This window comes from Penicillium hordei (assembly GCF_028827395.1).
Source record: "Penicillium hordei strain IBT 12815 chromosome Unknown utg000002l_segment0_segment0, whole genome shotgun sequence".
NCBI classification, from domain to species: Eukaryota; Fungi; Ascomycota; class Eurotiomycetes; order Eurotiales; family Aspergillaceae; genus Penicillium; species Penicillium hordei.
Window position 1 is genome coordinate 1,151,952 of NW_026623143.1, and position 15,925 is coordinate 1,167,876.

The following is a 15,925-nucleotide window of genomic DNA, read 5'->3' on the forward strand; positions in this document are numbered from 1 at the left end:
ATCGGCTGTTGATATCATTTTACTTGCGGTTTTCTTATCCATGGAGCACACACTTCCATTGCACATGTTTATCAAGCGTTTGAGATAATCTTTAAGTGGACCTCCTTTTAGAGTTAAGCCGAGTAGAATACTCATGGTTATCTTCAACCTTCCAAGGTTCAACCGGACTCCCGAGATCAGATTCTAATTTTCTGTCAGCTAGATTCGATCGCATAGGCAGGAAGAAGAGTTTATTAGACACCTGTAGTTCCCGTTCGGTTCGATAGCTCTATAGACTCATCTCGTACGCTTACTTGTACAGTTTTCATAATTTGTAATCCTTGAATACCCTCGGATGAGTCCATGATTGGGTCCTCTTCTCGCTCCCAGCCCTTTACTCCTCGCCCTGTTCTCACACTACGGGACATCCGGCGAGAGATGGTATCCTTCGGTGCAGTAGTTGTCGATCGAGAACCAGACTTTGGCGGCCCCCGATGTGTGTATGTTATCCCCATATCGTCTTCGTAGACTGCAATGAAGGACTTGAGAAAGGCTGTCAACAGGCAGGTGACACTTATCCCTATGTATGTCTCCGTTGAGACCGTGGCATAGGACCCGATGAGAGTTGGGTCTTCGGAGGAGAGTTGGACTAGGATGAAGTGCAGACGAACTGCCGCGATGGGAATGAGTCTATCCAGTTGTCACGGTGTCAACAAAAGAGCTCACAAAAGAGTTCCTAAATCAATCGTCTAGTGAAGGGACTTACAAAATCCGACTCTCGAGAGCGCAAAGAACAACAATCTTTTTCTTTGTCGAGATTCTGACTTGACGGATTGCAAGTGCCGCATACACAAGAAGTAAAATCTCGGTACAAATGTCGAGGGCTGTAATGACTTCCCAGCGGGGCCGCTGTAGCTTGGTCAGTGCTTATACTCATCAGGGGTAGGGACAGGTCTTACCAATCCACTACACTCAGCGTCGCTGATATCGGACCAGGGATTAGAAGAACACCGAGTTCCTAACAGGATGACGGATAGTATCGTCCACGCGACCATTACTGGAAGCATGACGTAGGAAATCCGACGTTGTATCTGAGAGAATAGGCCCTCATAGAACATGCAGGCTGTCATCTTCGAAAGGCCGAGCACAACAATGGAGAAGATATCGGCAGCATATACTATCTTCGTAATGTTAAATATGTCAATATCATTAAATTCAATCACAACGCTTAGTTAGTTACCTTTAACATTAGCTCTTTGCTTGTCATGTCGATCCCGTCGATCGGAGTTCCCCACCCATAGTGCACCTGGCAAAACACGATGATAATTTGGACGATTGCTGCAAGCTATGAATTTGTTAGTTGAAAGGCCAGAAACTCAAGCATTGTAAGTTTAAAATGGTGTGAATAATACTGTACCACCAGAGCACCAAATGTGTAATCATCTCGCTGTAGTCTATTCCTATGGTAGGAAGAGAAGGTGCGCGCTGCGAGAGAAAGCAAAACCAGACAAAGATTGACTGCGGTGATGACCACAACCAGTCCGCTATGGTTATGGTCATTATCTGTCGTGAGAGGAGGGCTCACACCCGTAGGCCATGTGGTCGAAGTGGCCGACATGACAAGCTAGAAGTCGGGTAAACACCGGCAGAAAAAGAAATTGAGATCAGAAAATTTCATATTTGAAATATGACAGGGAAGGTTAAGGCAATTCTAATTATTATGGAATTGGAAGAACCCTGATCCTCGAATGGGTAGGTGTTGGGGCCAAATGGTCTAAAAAAAAATAACTCCTACGGCAATCAACCCTTGTTCGCTAGAAATGCCGAGTTTATCAACGCTAGATTTATTCAGTCGACGATACGAGGGCGCCTAGTGGGCCACGATAGCACCAAACATGACCGGGGGTAGAGAAACAACCGAGTGGCATGGTTTGCAGGGATTGTAATCCTTGTCGAACTATATCAAGGCTAGCAGGGCACTAGAAGCGAAATGGAGTCAAGGGCGTCGATTAAAAATTGATTTCCTCATTGAAATGACCGGCCCCCCATTCCTTAGAATACTCTTCCAGGTTGGCTTTGAAAGATTTGTCGACCTGTGCCAGTGTGAGTGAACTATGTATCTACGAATGAATGAACGACAATGTTTTTATGGGCACGGATCTGTGGAAAAGACTTCATCTACCCGCTCCCGTCCCAATCAAGAGCAATGCACCGGCTTGGCACAAGTCAAGCCAATGAGGATGTAGTCCCCGGTGGAGAACATCACTACACGACATTCGTATCTTGGTGGATTTCGTACTTTGGACAGTCTGCTAAACGATGGTATCCGTACATTGTGACCAATAGTTATACATCCCCCACTTAGTAAAGCCTCGAAGGAATTTGTTCATGCATCCCTACTCTAGTGCCAAAAAAATCTCCTATCTCTGAAACAAAAGCCGCTCTAGACCCCGATCAGAAATTTAAATTATATTGGGATTTTAAATCGAAACACGCGAACTAGATAGTCATCAGTCGAAATGAAAGGCTTCAAATGCTTCGGCTGTTTTTCCCGTTCCCCTCGGTGGGGCAGCACAGGGCAGCACAGGGCAGCACGAGGCCACAGGGGTACACTGTAAGGGATCCATTGTTCCACGGGTATCTCGGCCATCCATGCGAGGTAAAATTTAATACTTTACTCCCACAACCCCCTTAATCCTTGTGAATCAAGTTATATCTCAGTCACTCTTTTGTCTGGATTGGTATTCATCGCATTATGGAAACCTCAATCAAAGCGACCGCGATGGAGACCCTAGATATGGGTATAGATCATAGGAATCTAGAGGCGTCCCAAAAAGGTGGGACAACTCTGGATGACGATGAAATGCATCGCATGGGAAAGGTTCAGGAGTTCAAGGTTCGTTTACTCGCTTAGACAGGTATCAAAATCCATGGCTAATGTTCTGCGACTTCAATTAGAGAAACATGCGACCTCTTGCAGCATTGAGCTTTGCATCAGTTTTGCAAGCCACTTGGGAATATCTGATCATGTAAGCCAATTGAAATATCCTTTCTCTAAGTGACATGCATACCGGACAAGCATACTAACTCTTTCCAGCTCTGGCTCCCAGGGATTGGAGAATGGAGGTCTAGCAGGCATGTTCTGGTCATACATTTGGACATTTATCGGATTCGGATTCATCATTATGTCGTTGTCGGAAATGGCTTCGATCGCACCTACCGATGGAGGTCAATACCATTGGGTATCAGAGTTTTGCTCGCCTCGATACCAAAAGTTCCTCAGCTACGTCACTGGCTGGATGTCCGTACTGGCATGGCAAGCCGGAACAGCTTCTGGATCCTTCCTCACCGGCACCATCATCCAGGGTTTGATTAGTGTTCGCAATCCAGATTATGATCCTAAAGGCTGGCAAGGCACTCTACTTGTGTTCTCAATGGTGCTAGTGTCATACATTTTCAATGTGTATGCGTCAGACCTGATGCCAATGCTGAGTAACATCTTGATGATTCTCCACGTCCTTTGCTGGGCAGTGATTTTGATTGTCCTATGGGCCATGTCCCCTCATCGATCTGCTGAAGATGTTTTCGTCAATGACTGGAAAAATCTGGGAGGGTTACCTACGATGGGAGTGAGTGTGATGGTTGGACAAATTTCAGCTATCTACGGCTGCCTTAGTAAGTTTCACTTGTGTTATTCATGCAGATAAAATCCCATGGAAAAGAGACTAACTACCCCTTAGGTTCCGATGCCTGTGCGCATATGTCGGAAGAAATCAAGGACGCTGGCCGGAACGTACCACGAGCTATGGCCTGGGGATATTTCTCTAATGGAATTATGGCAGCCATCTTGCTGATTGCCTACCTCTTCGCCACCCCATCTGTCGAGGATTCCCTTAACGATGTCACCGGATTCCCATTCCTCTACGTGTTCAAGCAGGCTACCAACACGGCAGGAGTCAACGGGTTAACAGCTATCATCTTGTTGCCTGTCATTTTCAGCAATATCATGTTCAATGCCTCCACCTCTCGCCAAACTTGGGCTTTTGCTCGTGACAAGGGTCTTCCCTGTTCTGGCTGGATTTCCAAAATTGATCCCAAGCGCAAAATCCCCGTCAATGCTATCTTCCTCTCTTGCATGTTCAGCTGCCTGCTTTCTCTGATCAACATCGGTTCTGATACTGCATTCAACGCCATCATCTCTCTTAACACCGCTGCGTTGATGTACACCTACGTGATCTCAATGACCTGTCTGATCTGGCGAAAGATCTGGCATCCGAATACCCTGCCAGTCGGTCGGTGGGATATGGGCCGCAACAGGGGGTTGGCTATAAACATCATCGGCCTGTGTTACTCCGTTTTCGCGATGTTTTGGTCATTCTGGCCAGGTGAGCTACCGGTCACTGCTGAAAATTTCAACTGGAGTGTTGTGATCTTTGGTGCGGTCTTCATTCTTAGTCTTATCATGTATGTCATCAAGGGACGGAAAGAGTATTCTGGCCCAGCTGTGGATGTCAAACGTGAGGACTAGATTGTTGTATATTGACAACAGTTTAAAGAGGATAATAGATTTAAAAGCTACTAGTGAATAACTACGTCAAAATTCATATATTTAAGATATGAAAGCTGTAACAGAATTACACAAAACATAACGGGTGTGGCCGCTGGGTGCCTGTCCGAGTTCGCCGCAGTCTTTAGTGAGTATCCACCCTGCCGAACTTGAAGCATTAGGGAGAATAACAGTGCATCGTAGCGGTACTTATCTAAGATTGTCCTTTTGACCGAAAATAATGGCTATATTTAGAGTAATAAGACATTTCTACAAACTCGAAATGAGACTCGGTTGCTAAACCGTGACGGGGTAGTGTCCAAGGGCACAAGTGCATCAACCGTCAACCGGGTGCAATTTTCATCATCAACCAGTCAAAGTTGGATGCTCTGCCAAATTAGCCCAGAAATCCATCTCGAATTCCCAAGGCTGTGAGTCAATGAACGCATTCCAGTCTTCCGTGAGATAAGTGTTCTCGTTCTGATGTGAACTGCAGAGTTCGGTATGTGGTTTCCATGCAGTCAACGAATCCAACAAGCTCCGAATCGTTTGAGTAGCGCGAGTAAAAAGCGCAAAGTTTGGCTCCCCAGCTTGGATCCATGCGCCTATGGAGATCTCTGCAACAAGTGTACTTAAATCTTGTAACATCTTCGAACGTGGAAATGGTCTACAATCAGCGCTTATCGGATGTAAGAGGGCCAATGAAACAATTCCTGCCGCAGGAAGCCCGTATTGTGCAACCTATTATCTGATGAGAAGGTGAAACCGACAGAGTTTGCGTGTGATAGGCTTACTTTCCAAATCAGAGATGTTCCGGAATTTACCAAACGATCACGGAGAATAATCACTTCCACTGTTATAGAGAGCATCTCGCCTGCAACCTCAAGAAGAGACTGGTCTAGTTCCGATGCTCTCTTTTGTGAGACCAGCCCAAGTAGAAGGAGAATGTGTAAATAATCGAGTCTAGTTCCAGCAAGGAAGTCCCGCTCAAACGGGCTCCAGTCGCAATCCTTCAGGCTGGTAGCGAGACGAAAGTGAGCTGGAAGCTCCTGCCATTGCGCAACAATACGTGATCGAAGTTCACTTTTAAATCAGCATAATGGGTAGAGTAGAGTTTGCAAAGAATCGATTTGCTGACCTTATCCTTTCTGTTTCATTGAGGTGGCGCTTACGAAACATTAACAAAACTTCCTCCTTCAATGACGCAAACAAGGCCGAGCAACGTGTATCTGCAGTGTAATTGATGGGTTCAGGGTTGTCTTGAGTTCGGCCGCTCATCCCCCAGTTGACATTCGAAAGGGGTGATCGAGTCAGGCTGTCAAACCCCGCGGCATATTCGTCATTCCGTACCCCTGGGTGAGTTGGAAGCTGGAAGAAACAATATTCCTTGACGATTCGTGGCGGTCGTCCAAGAAATATTGCCAAACTTTTATCGGCGGCATAAATACGCGCGAAACACGCCCTCCGCAACTCGGCGAGGAAATCGGGAATGCCATCCATACCCCCATTAATTTTCTCATGGTATCCCAGGGCAAAGAGGGAGCTCGCGACGTCTCCCATCCTTCGCCAAGAGTGATAGCCTTGGTCTAAAATTTAGCTCTTCCGAACGCAAACTCGTAACAGATAAACGGTGGAGTAACTGACTCTGATCTCCATCGACTTGGGAATGTACTATAAGGTTTTCATACTGCAGAACAAGTTGCAGATCATTCAAGCAATCGAGTGCAAGACAGGTCTCCAAACAAAAATCTCCAATAAGACATAAGGTTTTGGTAAGCTCGCGACGCTGCCGATCAGTTGCGAACAGTGCCGGAAAAGAGCAAGTGTCCAAAGTGGCTCGTGCTGCAGCTGTTAGGAAAATTCCGAGGGCCTCCAATCGTAAATTCTCCCCGAGAATCTGACTCAGAAATAGCTCAAAGCTTGAGTCATGCTGTACGACAATTGGCTTCTGGGTGCTTTCCAAGAGAATTCGGACCCTGTTACGGGCATCAATCCTATAATCCGAGCTATTCCAGGAAGGTTTGGGGTGCTTGCTCCAATTTGTGACTGCATTTAAGGATTGGGGCACGAATGGCCCAGCCAAGGGGAGATTGACACCCCTCTCAAGCCAAGATCGCACCAAAGATGCAAGGTTGGGTATGTCCAGCTGATCCAAGTGACTTAACGCGAACAACCCCTTCTCCAAGATTGTCAAGTCCTGGATGGAATCGGTTAGAGCAGGGGAAATAGGCGGAGGAGCAGGTTGCTGCACATCATGCTGAGGTGCCGCGACATGCGCCGTCGTAGATGAAAAGACCTGGTTGAAAATAGTGGAATGACTTGACATTCCAAGATAACCAGGGTTTGGATAGTGACGGGGCAGGGATGAAGCGTTTGAATTTTCTTCGTCTGGTGAGCTGACTGGTAGTGACCCAACCATATTTTCTGATAGTGCCTCCCTAAAAGATGGATTTTAGAGCTGAGGCACAGCCATGCGCGTCGAACTAGCGGGACTCACACTGACTCATCGACTCTATTATTCTGATTCCTTCTCCGGAATGGACGGGCTCTGTATACGCACAAGTCATTGTGCCCCCGATGGCGGCATCGGGAGCATGTAGGCCGCTGATGGTCACAAGCCAACTTTGCCCGCCGACAAGGATCGCACGCGACGCTTCTAACAACCATCTTCAAGGCGCAAACGCGATAAATCTACAAAAAACCGGGGTAATAATAAAGGAAGGAAACCTTCTACCGGGTTGCTCAATCCAGCAGAAGCTCACAGTGCGAGTGTGAGAGTGTGGGCGGGCGGGCACCTGCGCACCCGGGCGCCCGGGCGATATTGTTGGATTAGTCATGTTTGGGGGGACAGCAGGCGGGTAGACAAGGGCATCTTTGGGGCCGGGTCTCTGGGGTGGATACCACATGCTAGTGCAACTCGATTTTAGACAAATATAATTTAAAACAGAAAGAGTTGGTGAGGAATTACGGCAACTGTATATATATATATATATACCTAGATAAGAACATTCCTCTCTTCACACTACAGCCCACTACAACCTGAGCGTTGATACCCCTCATCCCATTGTCGGCGAAGTCGGTACAGAGCTACTCATTCGACCGTATCCAACAGATGGAAACATGTTTTCAAAGCTTCCCCAAAGCGCATCACAGCCTCCTCAATTTGGTCTAACGATGCCGCTGCGAAAGTTGTCCTATAAAAGACTTCATTGCAAGTGGAGTCTCCTGTGGCACTGAACCAACTGCCGCAGGCCACGAGCGCTCCATTTGAGATGGCTTTAAGCCAAATCTCCTCCTCTATCTGTAGGGCAGATTTGATATTTGCGTCGGGGTGCTTTGTCCAATCTACTGCCAGCCATTGCTACCAGAGAATATTAGTATCTTGGGTGAATCAGCAAAAAGAAATTGTGAGCTTACAAACATGCCAGCCTGAGCAGGCTCCCAACTAGTAATTACACTCGGTAGATAGCGCTCGCAAGCCCGTATCATAAAGTCTCGCCGATCTGTGTATTCGTTGCGAATGTGCGTGAGCCATTCCAAATATCCAGCGTGTCCCCAGTGCTCATCTAGAAGTTTGAACAGCGCCAGCTGACTCAAGCCACCGGGACCTTGAGTTGAAACGTCGGTGTGGTTCTTGTATTGCTCGATCACCTGTTGGGGCGCGGTGAGCCATCCTAACCGGATTCCCGGGCTGACTACCTTGCTAAAGGAGTCCATGCGAACCACCCGTCCGTCGGTATCGATGGAAAGATACGACGGTACGAGGACCTTAAGCAGTTCTGCTGGTGTCTGGGGACCGAGTCTCGTTGAGTCTCGGGTTTCTGCCGCCGAGAAAGGATTCATCTGCAGAAAGTAGTATGGGTCGTCTTCCAAAATGATGAGATCGTGTTCTTGGGCTATGCGGTAAATGTCTCGGCGACGTTCTAGGCTCTGTGTTGCGCCCGTCGGATTCTGGCCCGTGGGGATTGCGTATAGTAAGAAAGGTTTCCGGGAACCTCCATGCACGTTCCGATCCCATCCCTCAAGTATCTGACAGAGGCTGTCCGGTCGCATGCCTTCCTTGTCCATTTTCACGCCTTCGAACTTGACACCCATCGGTTTTGCCGTTTCCATCGCTGTTGCGAAGGTGTACTCATCCGACAAAACGCAGTCTCCAGGCTGAGTAAACATGCGCAAAGCCATATCCAAGGCTGATGTGTTCCCGACCGTCATTGTACATTGCCAATCAGCGTAAGGAGGATCGTGTACTATCTCCGTGTGCTCTGTGATCCATCTCAGAAACTGGGCTGACCCGCTTCCCTGGCTATAATTCAATGCCACTGAAAGGTCGTAAATGCTACGGCCTTGGCTGATATCGCACTTTGAAGCGTGCAGGGGAGAATTTGCGCCATTCGAATCACTGTTCTTGGGATTCGGTTTCTCGGGTGAGGAGATGGTCAAAGATAGACTCTCGAATGGAAAGTAATCACTCAGAGGGAGCCCCCCTCCCAAGGAGATCACACTGGGGTTTTTGAGGTGTTTAAAGGCGCTTTTAAGGGTCGATCCCGTCCGACTCATAGACTCCGAACTTAGATAATCTGCATGGGTCTCTTAGCAACTCTCATCGAGATTCTCGGATCATGTCCTGGGTGAAGCATACACAGCATTGGGGAGGAAGGGGAGGTCACTCACGGTTCCATTCTCGAGCAATGGGCTTGCCCTGCTGCCTTCTGGTCTTGAATTGTTCGCTACTGCAAGGTGCCGCAACTGCCCATTGGGAGGGATCAACCACTTTGCGCTTGGGTTCAAGGTTGAGGAGTTCGTCAACTTCGCTAGATGCTTGCCGAGTAGACATTTTGAAAGTCAGCTTGGGCCGAGCAGTCCAAAATTGGGTGTTAGGGTCGGAAAGAAGCCGATCAAACTTTTTGGAGAAATCTCACTTGACAATGGTCACCATATATAAAATACCACTCATGGAAAATAGATTGTAGGAAGTGTCAATGTACGGGACATCGGAGTGCATTTCGGCATTAGGTGGGTCTGTCAGACTGGTCGGACTGGGGTGGGGTCTATCAATGTGGATGCCCCACAAGGCTCCGACACTGAGTTGGTACGGAGTTCATTCTGGTTAGAAAAGGCCGGAGGAGTCCGACCTAGTCGGTATGAAGTAGGAGATTAACTGGTTAACCTAGCTCGAAGGCAAGTCAGTTCGGCAAGATACTAGCCTCTTGGTATCGGCGATTGACAATCCACTGCATGTGTATGTACTATTACAAACATGGTAGCAGTAGGCATGCACAGCACTCCTATTTGGGTAAATTAACCACCTCCTTATCACCTTTTTAACTTTTTCCCTTCTTGGATTACTGTAAGCATGATAGTGTCAATGTCTAAAAAAGATTGCACATATCGTCTTTGATTTTGTAATATCTAATTATAAGCTCCTCGGACCCGGGTCCACTGACTATGGCCTCACCTGACGAAAATGAACCCTCAGCTCAGGCTTCGACCACATAACATGCAAAGAACTCTCCGACTCCCAATCCATTGACTTGTTGACCATTTCCATATCGTACATCCAAATCAGTCGGGCGAGAATGAGATTGATCTCCATATAGGCCACGCTGTCCGATTACTAATTAGCGACTGAGTTGTAAAAGACGGAGGTAATCGATGCCCCTGCGAAAGGTGGCGGCCATGACCTACTTTCGTCCTAGACAGGCACGAGTACCAAGAGAAAACGGCTGACTGGCCTCCTTAATACCGGCACAGTCTGGGTCGATCCACCGCTCCGGTTTAAAAGTGTGGGGTCATGGAAGTTAGCCTCGTCATGGGTCACTGTCCACGCACTTGTGTAGACTTCGGCCTGTAGAACGTACAAATGATCAGCGTTTTGTGGGCTCTTGTCGGGGGTAAGACTACCTACACCGGCGGGGACTAAAGTCCCGTCGATAGAGACTCCGGGAGATACTCGAGGAAAGCCTTGGGAGCCTGGAAGGTAGATGCAAAGTCCCTCGCTGATGACGGCTTGCAGATAAGGCAGGCTTTGCGCCGTGACGCTGGTAATCTCCGCGTAGGTGTTGAATTGCCCGCGGATTTCTGCTTTCAATTTCTCGTATACGGCGTCGTTTCGAAGGAGGTAAAAGGTTGTTGCGGCAAGGAAGGTAGCCACTGTCTCTCCACCGGCGATCCTGTTTCTAGGAATCAGAAAATTGGGAGACATAGATGGGATATGATTTGCTCACACCAGGGTAGACGCGTGGGCAGTGAGCTCTTCCCGGTCCATCTCTTTGGACTCTACCTTACCAATGAGGTTGGCCATGAAGTCCTTGCGGGCCGAGGATGAACCAATGCGCCTAGCCAGGATGTTTAGTTGACCACGCTCCTTATTTTAGAATCAGATAGAAAGACTCACCGAGCCACTTTCGCTCTTGTGTATCCAGTATGCTTTTTGCGGATACCGTCCAGAAACGGGGAGAGCAGCTTGGCTATCAAAGCAATCACGGGGAAATGTCGGAAGTTATCTGCCACAGTGATAAAATACAAATGATCTTCAACCAATGATGACCAGAAGTGTGGTTTTCCTAAAGAAGCAACAGAACGTATTAGAGGGGCGACGGGGGTGTTCTGAGGGGTCAATTGACACCATACCATCTTCAATAGAGTGGAAGGATTCGCCGAAAGCTATTCAAAGAAACGTGATGATTAGACTACGCGAGTAACTCTTCGGGAGAGCAGTGAAAAGGCATTGGGGCTTACCAAGTTCTCCGAGGATATCGAATGCCACCATTTCGTACCACTTGGTCATATTCAACCCCCCAGCATTAAGCTCAGGCTCACCCATCCGGGATACAAAGCGATCAACGCATTGGCTAACAATGGCCTCTTGATCTCCCAAAGAACGGAGAGAAAAGGCAGGCGAGAGACACTTTTTCATTCGGCTGTGCTTCTCTGGGTCGCGCTCACTTCCGATGCACAGGGAGCCAAAACCTGCGCCATAAATCTCGTAGAACTTGCTCTTGATCAGGGGGGGTTGCCCGCTGGCACGGTGACCGTAGATGCCTTTCCAAGACGCGACGCTGGCAAAAGACAACTCATTCGGTGAGACCCGGAAAACAGGACCTTATCATGCATATTAGAGGTCTGGGAAAGAAGAACATTGTGAGGAGGCCACAGCCACATACCATATCGGCGATGTCGATCATCAATTACCCGGTGAAAACGACCACCCATGGAATGATAGATCCTCCACGCCTATCGGGTTCCGGTGTAAGCTGAACATAGAGATATCAACGAATAGACGGAAACATACCAGTGACGCGCGAGCTAAAAAGGGACCCGGAAAACCTGCTAGCGGATGAAAATAAATGTTATACAGACTCCGCGTGGTGAGATAGAGTAGTGTCTGGAGTTCCGTGCCATTAGTATACTGCTTATTTTGAAATAGAAAGGTAGAATTTGAGAGATACCAGGACAAACACCACTTTGATGATGTCCAGCAAGCTGGCTGGTTCGTAACCCAAGCTCGCCGACATTTTGTGTAGGGTGATCTGGCCCAAAGGCAGCATTGGAATAGCTTGCCCACCGCTAGCTGGCAGGAGAATTTTTGGTGAAATATACCTGCCCACTTCCCAAGGTTACTGGCGTGTCGTGCTTGACAGAAATGGCCCAGCCTGGTTTGAATTTCGCCCAAATAGGCAACTCCCGAATACATCTCCCTTCCCTGCTTTCACCATGATTTCGTTCTAACCCTTTGGCTTCTTCTGACCAACTAGAAAGTGCAATCGAAAAAGCAGAACTAGGAGCTTCAGTTGAGATCCAGATTCTAACAAATATGGACCTACCTAAGCAGGCGGTAGTTCAAGTGCTTATTGATGATGAATTTGGAGATGTTTCATCCAGGGTTAGACATAAAAGACCACATTCCGACCATAGTAAAAATAAATATCTGATAAGAGCACGTTTTCTATCACTATCAATTTTCATCCATAGTCGTATATTTCGTAACTGATATGTTTCTCCCAGGATCCGCGGCCACTGGCTTATTAGAATCGACCCGCAATTCCGTGACAAGAGGACAGACGGACGTGAGCTTTCGAAACAAGTCCTTTATGTGTTGATCAATGCGCGACATTCTTGCCTGCTGATGCGTGCGGCGGGTGAGGGAGTCGATCATCTTCATGCGAGCTAGAAAGCTTTCCAATTCCAACAGCCGCCTGGTCACCAGCACTCCCATCATGACCTCGTAGTCTCCACCCTCGATCTCATACTCGCCCAGGGCTAAAGGCTGCTTCTCTATCATGGCCACCGGTATGGGTGGTGCCTCCGGACCATTTGCTTCCCTTTGTGCGATAAAAGCATCAATCACCTCCCCGCAGAGAATGGCTAATCGCTCAAGCACCATGCTGAGAATCATCATATTCTCCGACTTCCCTCGGCAAGAGTCACAGTTGATCATGCGCTTGCACAGGAAGATCACTTCCTGGTAGATCGAAAGAATGGAGTCGAGACCTTGCTCGCCGGCGTCCCCTTCATGATGGGGCGACTCCAATTTGTCCAGTAGGAAGACGGCCGAGTTAACGCACGAGCAGGACGATTGCTCGCCCATAGCATTCTCGACAGTATCCTCATTTGATCGGATTGTGCTTACGGTCGGAGCAAGAATATGGGTCAACCGTGGAGTAGGAAGTAGATCCGGCGGTGTGGAACCATTGGAAACGAGCGGCGGCGGCGGCGGTTGCTGCTGTGCGGTGCTTTCTGACCCAGAGTAACTGTCGTCCATCAGTGTTTTATTTCTGGAGCACGGTCCCTGAGCCAACAAAAGCGGGGTGTTTATATACCCAGTGTTGAAGAAATCGGCCGGGACGGGTGGAGAATTCCCCGCCATGGGGTAGTCCGAGTCTGGCACAATGGTGTCCTCACCTTCGAGAGACCAATCGAGGCAACTGGACCAAGTCGAGACTTCCTTGTACATCGGATCGAGGACCGAGCCCGGGTCACCTTGGACCTGGTGCATTGCCTTGTCCGGCCCGATATAATTCTCGTCTACTCTATGCGGTTCCATCGTCAATAGGGACGGCTGCATGTCAGCTGTAGCTGCAGCGTCCCTCGCGGGAGATCGGCTAGCTGCCGCGCCAATTTCTGGACAGGTCTCATTCTCATTGTCCTTTTTAGAAGAGCTGGGCGCTTGCTTCTTCTTGCCTTTCCGTGAGGGCCCTTGGGTATAGTTGCAGGGGAGAGAAAGGGTCTTGCACCGTGAACATCCCCCTTTTCGGCCGCTGCAGCGGATCTATTTGACACGTTTCAATTGCCTCGGTTAGCCGTTTCGAACATGGGCTGTGAACACATGAACTGAATGAAGCCTTCCAGGATTTGAGATCACATACCTTTTTTACCCGGCAATTATCACAGGCCCAGTGTTGAGGTTTGTTGGTTGCCACATTTCCCGCAACCCCTGATTCACGCTCGAGGAACTCCCCGGTCTTCTTCTCGGGCAGGTAGCGCAGAGTTCCGAACATTGCAGGATCGAATTGACTGAGATCGTCGAGCGGGAAAGGCTTAATGAACTTAAAAACGCGCACCGTCTATTTTAACTTGCATCTATGCCATAGAGATATGTGAGATCACGGTGATAAGCTACCTTAAGTAACGGCTGCTCAGCTCAGCCTTGGGTTCATCCTATGAAACGCAGTCTGGCGGCTCAGATCCAACTGGTGGATCGCCCGGATCACCCGAAATCTGATTGGAAGAACCCATCCCGCCGCTCTCGTAAGCAGCCACGTACATTTGTAAATCTGCGGGCTACCAACATGGCCTAATGCAAGGCTTTACGGCGCAGCCGAGTCTCAGGGTCAGTATCTGTATGGTGGATTTTGATCAGTGTCCGGGGCTGGCCCGCCTAAGTATAGTTTGACGCATGGCTCTACATTGCAGAAATGTGATTGGCTCGTGATATGGGGGCGCTGTATTGTCTCGATCGCTCCCGATGTTGCAGCCATAAATTTGGCGTTCACGGCTATTTATGTTGTAAAGCTGCAGAAGTTCAGGTACAATGGCCTAATGGGGACAATCGGACTGTTACCCTTATCGGGTAATTCCCGTAATCTGAAATGCGGGCCTAACCTAGTTGAAGAGAGGAAATACCCGTGAACAATGAGATTTGATCTAATTCGGTCGGACCGGATTGTACTTCATGTCTGATTTCATTCTGGTTGTGTTGTAGAGCATTAGACTCGAATCACATCCACAAACCAAGCACTCACAGACACACACACCTATAATGACTTCTCTCAATCTCTCCGTAGACGATATCCCCCTCCTGGAGGGGAAGACAGCTATCATCACTGGTATCTTCCAGCCCAATGCCTTCCGGTTTAGTTGATGGACCTAGTTGACCCCCGGCCCTAAATTAGGCGGTTGCTCCGGCATCGGATGGGAATCTGCCCAACTGCTCGCCTCGAAAGGAGCCACCGTGTACGTGCTCGATCTCCACCCCCCTCCCACCCAGGAGAATCAGAGCAATGAGGAAGAGGAGACAAAAGCATCCAGGATTCATTACAGGCCCTGCAATGTGACTTCCTGGCCAGCGCTCCGGGCAGTCTTCGACGAAATCCCGCAGGTGGATATCGCCATCGCGAACGCCGGGGTCTCAGAGGAATGCGACTACTTCGTCGACACCTGGGATGCGGAGGGCAAACTCGAAGAGCCGGGTTACGCAGTTGTCGAAGTGAATTATCGCGCGGTCCTCAACTTCGTCAAGCTGAGTCTGTCGGCGTTTCGCCGCGCTGGCAACAAGAATGGTAGTCTCATCCTCACGACCAGTGCCACGGCCTACTCGCCCGAGCATAGTTTGCCAGTGTACAGTGCCACAAAACTAGGGCTGGTGGGCCTCGTCCGTGCCTTGCGATCCTCCTTACCGCATCAGTACGGCGCAACCATCAACGCCGTTGCGCCCGCTGCTACCATCACCAGCCTCTTGCCAGCCAATCTAGCCGCCCCCATCATCGCTGCGGGGGCCCCCGTCAGCACGGCCCAGCATGTGGCCCTTGCAGTCGTATACTCCGCCATCGCCTCGCAAGAAAACTCCGTTGAGAGCTATGGGAATGATGGCCCCGAGCAACTTGGCCCCGGCCGGTGGAATGGCCGTGTCATTCTCACCCTGGGAGACAAGTGGACCGAGCTTGAAGAGCCATTGGCGGAATGTAGGGCAGGGTGGTTTGGGGCCTGGAATACGGAGAAGACTGCGTTCCAGCAGAAGTTGACAGATATGCGATTTGGGGGGTTGAAAGGAGGGGAATGAAAATGATCAAATGTTTCATACGCTTGAAGCGAGCCAGTGATAAAGCAAGCCTAGGGCCAAATAGTTTGGCGAGCCAGCAATAGACTCGGTAGACAGACAATTCTCGCCGAGGCCATTTAGAA

At 49.0% G+C, this 15,925-nt stretch overlaps 8 protein-coding genes across 8 annotated transcripts; 2 read left to right on the forward strand and 6 right to left on the reverse strand.

Moving 5' to 3' along the window:
• Positions 1–233: 233 nt before the first annotated feature.
• N7537_003735 (uncharacterized protein) lies at positions 234–1,597 on the reverse strand (the record flags this gene model as incomplete). Its single annotated transcript, XM_056894793.1, has 5 exons — positions 234–669; positions 746–888; positions 939–1,160; positions 1,220–1,324; positions 1,397–1,597. 5 exons carry the CDS (start codon positions 1,595–1,597, stop codon positions 234–236), a joined length of 1,107 nt encoding a protein of 368 aa, XP_056754541.1.
• A 1,137-nt stretch (positions 1,598–2,734) lies between these two features.
• N7537_003736 (putative GABA permease) lies at positions 2,735–4,507 on the forward strand (the record flags this gene model as incomplete). Its single annotated transcript, XM_056894794.1, has 4 exons — positions 2,735–2,875; positions 2,938–3,008; positions 3,077–3,654; positions 3,720–4,507. The coding sequence occupies 4 exons, from the start codon at positions 2,735–2,737 to the stop codon at positions 4,505–4,507; spliced, it is 1,578 nt and encodes a 525-aa protein (XP_056754542.1).
• A 384-nt stretch (positions 4,508–4,891) lies between these two features.
• Positions 4,892–6,944, reverse strand: N7537_003737 (fungal specific transcription factor domain-containing protein; the record flags this gene model as incomplete). The annotated part of the gene is made up of 4 exons (XM_056894795.1): positions 4,892–5,266; positions 5,320–5,608; positions 5,664–6,105; positions 6,170–6,944. The coding sequence occupies 4 exons, from the start codon at positions 6,942–6,944 to the stop codon at positions 4,892–4,894; spliced, it is 1,881 nt and encodes a 626-aa protein (XP_056754543.1).
• A 64-nt stretch (positions 6,945–7,008) lies between these two features.
• On the reverse strand, positions 7,009–7,362 carry N7537_003738 (uncharacterized protein; the record flags this gene model as incomplete). The annotated part of the gene is made up of 2 exons (XM_056894796.1): positions 7,009–7,192; positions 7,253–7,362. 2 exons carry the CDS (start codon positions 7,360–7,362, stop codon positions 7,009–7,011), a joined length of 294 nt encoding a protein of 97 aa, XP_056754544.1.
• Positions 7,363–7,616: 254 nt separating this feature from the next.
• Positions 7,617–9,359, reverse strand: N7537_003739 (aminotransferase-like domain-containing protein; the record flags this gene model as incomplete). The annotated part of the gene is made up of 3 exons (XM_056894797.1): positions 7,617–7,886; positions 7,943–9,102; positions 9,197–9,359. The coding sequence occupies 3 exons, from the start codon at positions 9,357–9,359 to the stop codon at positions 7,617–7,619; spliced, it is 1,593 nt and encodes a 530-aa protein (XP_056754545.1).
• Positions 9,360–10,143: 784 nt separating this feature from the next.
• N7537_003740 (cytochrome P450) lies at positions 10,144–12,039 on the reverse strand (the record flags this gene model as incomplete). Its single annotated transcript, XM_056894798.1, has 10 exons — positions 10,144–10,206; positions 10,269–10,370; positions 10,431–10,695; positions 10,750–10,860; positions 10,920–11,088; positions 11,156–11,188; positions 11,264–11,626; positions 11,689–11,758; positions 11,817–11,909; positions 11,974–12,039. 10 exons carry the CDS (start codon positions 12,037–12,039, stop codon positions 10,144–10,146), a joined length of 1,335 nt encoding a protein of 444 aa, XP_056754546.1.
• A 440-nt stretch (positions 12,040–12,479) lies between these two features.
• N7537_003741 (Zn(II)2Cys6 transcription factor domain-containing protein) lies at positions 12,480–14,022 on the reverse strand (the record flags this gene model as incomplete). Its single annotated transcript, XM_056894799.1, has 2 exons — positions 12,480–13,793; positions 13,891–14,022. 2 exons carry the CDS (start codon positions 14,020–14,022, stop codon positions 12,480–12,482), a joined length of 1,446 nt encoding a protein of 481 aa, XP_056754547.1.
• Positions 14,023–14,783: 761 nt separating this feature from the next.
• N7537_003742 (short chain dehydrogenase/reductase family oxidoreductase) lies at positions 14,784–15,803 on the forward strand (the record flags this gene model as incomplete). Its single annotated transcript, XM_056894800.1, has 2 exons — positions 14,784–14,850; positions 14,917–15,803. The coding sequence occupies 2 exons, from the start codon at positions 14,784–14,786 to the stop codon at positions 15,801–15,803; spliced, it is 954 nt and encodes a 317-aa protein (XP_056754548.1).
• Positions 15,804–15,925: the final 122 nt, after the last annotated feature.